The sequence below is a fragment of the Solanum lycopersicum genome, chromosome 6 (genome assembly GCF_036512215.1).
Source record: "Solanum lycopersicum chromosome 6, SLM_r2.1".
NCBI lineage: Eukaryota > Viridiplantae > Streptophyta > Magnoliopsida > Solanales > Solanaceae > Solanum > Solanum lycopersicum.
Window position 1 is genome coordinate 18,344,914 of NC_090805.1, and position 3,115 is coordinate 18,348,028.

Here is a 3,115-nt window from a genome sequence, read left to right on the forward strand (position 1 = left end):
TTTTGGGGAATAATAGATCTTGAATTTTAGAAGTTAATGAATTGGTCTTTATTTAATGAGTTTAAGTCTTCCACTTTATTTACTGTTGATATTATATTGAAATGTTAAGATTTAGATTGGTTGGTTCGCTCACATAGGAGGGTAAGTGTGGGTGCCAGTCGCGGCCCGGTTCTGGGTCGTGACAAGAATGCCCTGGGTACAATGCCATGAACAGATATATAATGATGAACTGGTCAAAAGTAGGCAAACGAGATGTATTTTTACATGAAGAAGGGTATTACATAATTAAGTTTAAGAATCTGAGTGATATGAATGAGATTCTATATTCTGGGTCGTATACTATAAGCAATCGACCTATCATATTGAAACAGTGGTGCTCTGATGGAAAGGAGTTCTTAGCTGAAATACCACTATGGGTTAATTTTCCAAAGTTACCTCTTAATTGTTGGGGAGTGGGATCATTGAGTAGAATTGCAAGTGCTATTGGTGTGCCATTATTTGTTGATGAATGTACTACAAACCAAACAAGAATATCCTATGCTAGAATGTTTATTGAAGTTAATGTTACTAAGCCTATTCCTTAGCAGATCACAATTATGGATCCAAATGGAAGAACCTTCATGCAGGAAGTTGTGATGGAGTGGAAGCCTCAATATTGTGATAAATGTCAAAAGATTGGACACCAATGGCAATTAGTAAAACTAGAGGATCTACCAAAGAATAGAAAGCCTTGGAAAAAAGTAACATAGACTTGGCAATATAAAGGGCCAATTCAACAGCAGGAGAGGAAAGATGATCAAAGGAAGATGTCAGTAGTAGATGAAAATAGTGCACAGGAGGAGAAACAAGAGATAGATAAAGGAAGGGAACAGGAAATCAAACAAACATCTGAGCTCAACCTAAGTACTCACACTGGAAGTAAGCATCTAGATTTCAGTCTATCAAATTTTCCTATGCTTTCAGCTATACCAATTAGAAATGGATTTGAGAGTCTAAGGAATAGCAAACTTGCTTCATTGCCTGTTGATAGAGGTGGAGCCTTAAAGACTTGTTAATGAAGTGGAGTGTCTGGAATGTGAGGGGTATGAATAAAAGGTATAAGCAGAAGGAGATCAAGCTGCTTTTACAACAAAATAAGGTTTCATTAGCAGGACTAATTGAAACAAGAGTTAAAGAGGTTAATATCAAAGCTACTGTAAAAGGAATAGCTCAAGGATGGAGGATTATACATATTATAAAGAGGCTGCAAATGGTAGAATTTGGATAATATGGGATGAAAGTTGGTATGCTATCAAGTTAATAAATATCTCAGCTCAAATGATTCATTGTCATATAAATGAAAGAAGCAAAGGATATCAATTTAATCTCACAGTGGTATATGGTTTTAATACATTAGAACAGAGGAAAAGCTTATGGAATGACTTGAAGATGTTGGTTCAAAGTGTCTCATATCCTTGGCTCATAATAGGAGATTTTAATGCTCTTTATCACCTAAAGATAGATTAGCTGGGGTTCCTGTTACTTTGAATGATATAAGGGATTTTGAAGAATGTGTTAAGGACATGGGCATCACTGAAGTACAATGGAAAGGTAACTATTATACTTGGAGCAACAAACAGATAGGTAATGCCAGAATTGCTAGTAGAATTGATAGAGCCTCTGGGAATGATACTTGGATGGATAAATGGGGTCATGCTGCTATGGAATATGGGAATCTAGGTGTGTCTGATCATAGCCCTATGCATTTGTTACTTCATCAAAGTTATCATCAGATCAGAGTGAGTTTTAAGTTCTTTAATGTATGGATTGAACATGACTCCTTTTTGGAACTGATGGATAAAGTCTGGAAGCAGAAGAAAGGAAGTGAAGTAATGAAAGAGATATGGTATAAGTTAAAGGCACTTCAGCCAGCCCTGAGACAATTGAATAGGAGAGAGTTTCAATATATAGGACAAAAGATTGAGAAGACAAGAAGTGAACTTGTAGAACTTCAAGATCAGTTATATAACTAGGCAAGTGATGAGTTAGTTACTAAAGAGAAGGAGTTACTAATAAAGCTGGAAAAGTGGTCAATGATAGGGAAAGTGCTCTAAGACAAAAAGCAAGAGCAAGATGGATTAAACTGGGTGATGCAAACAACAAATACTTCAGTTCAGTGATAAAGGAGAGAACTCAAAAGAAGCATATTAGAAGTATATTATCTATAGATGGAAGGATGCTTTATGAACCACAAGAGATTCAAGAGGAGTTTGTTATGTTTTACAAAAGTCTTATGGGATCTTCAGCAAGTAAACTTCCATCTATAAATGCTCAGGTGATGAAAAGAGGGCCTGTATTGTCAAAGCAGCAAAGAATCCAATTATGTACAGACATAACAGAACAGGAGATTGATACAGCATTGCAGTCTATTGGGAATGATAATGCCCTAGGTATAGATGGGTATAATGCACTTTTCTTTAAGCATACTTGGAAGATCATTAAAAAGGATGTTATTGAGGCTGTCAAAAGCTTCTTCACAACAGGAAAGTTGTTTAAGCCTTTCAACTGCACTCTTGTGTCTTTAATTCCAAAAGTTCAAAGTCCTAAAACTGTGAAGGAGTATATGCCAATTGCTTGTTGCACTGTTCTATATAAAATCATTTCAAAGGTGATAACAAAAATAATGCATGATGTTATTCATACAGTTATTTGTGATAGTCAAGCTGGATTCATACCAGGGAGGAAAATTGCAGACAACATTTTTCTGGCTCATGAATTGGTCAAGGCTTATACTAGGAAGAATATTTCTCCTAGAAGCATGCTTAAGATTGATCTACAAAGCTTATGATTAAGTTGAGTGGCATTTCTTAGAACAAGTAATGGTAGGTTTGGGCTTTCCTGATATGTTTATTTAATGGGTGATGCATTGTGTCAAAACAGTGAATTATACTATTGTTGTTAATGGACAAACTACTCAAAGATTTGATGCATCTCAAGGACTCAGACAAGGGGATCCCATGTCACCTTTTTTGTTTGCCATAGCATTGGAATATCTTAGTAGGCTCCTTAAAGGACTTAAAGAAGAGAAAGCATTCAAATATCATCCTAAATGCTCTAAGCTGGACATTACACACTT

At 35.8% G+C, this 3,115-nt stretch overlaps 1 protein-coding gene across 1 annotated transcript; it reads left to right on the forward strand.

Annotated features, from left to right (window-relative positions):
• Nucleotides 1-806: 806 nt before the first annotated feature.
• Nucleotides 807-2,827, forward strand: LOC138349254 (uncharacterized). The gene is made up of 3 exons (XM_069299571.1): nucleotides 807-1,032; nucleotides 1,498-1,885; nucleotides 2,080-2,827. Exons 1-3 carry the CDS (start codon nucleotides 807-809, stop codon nucleotides 2,825-2,827), a joined length of 1,362 nt encoding a protein of 453 aa, XP_069155672.1.
• The last annotated feature ends 288 nt before the right edge of the window (nucleotides 2,828-3,115 follow it).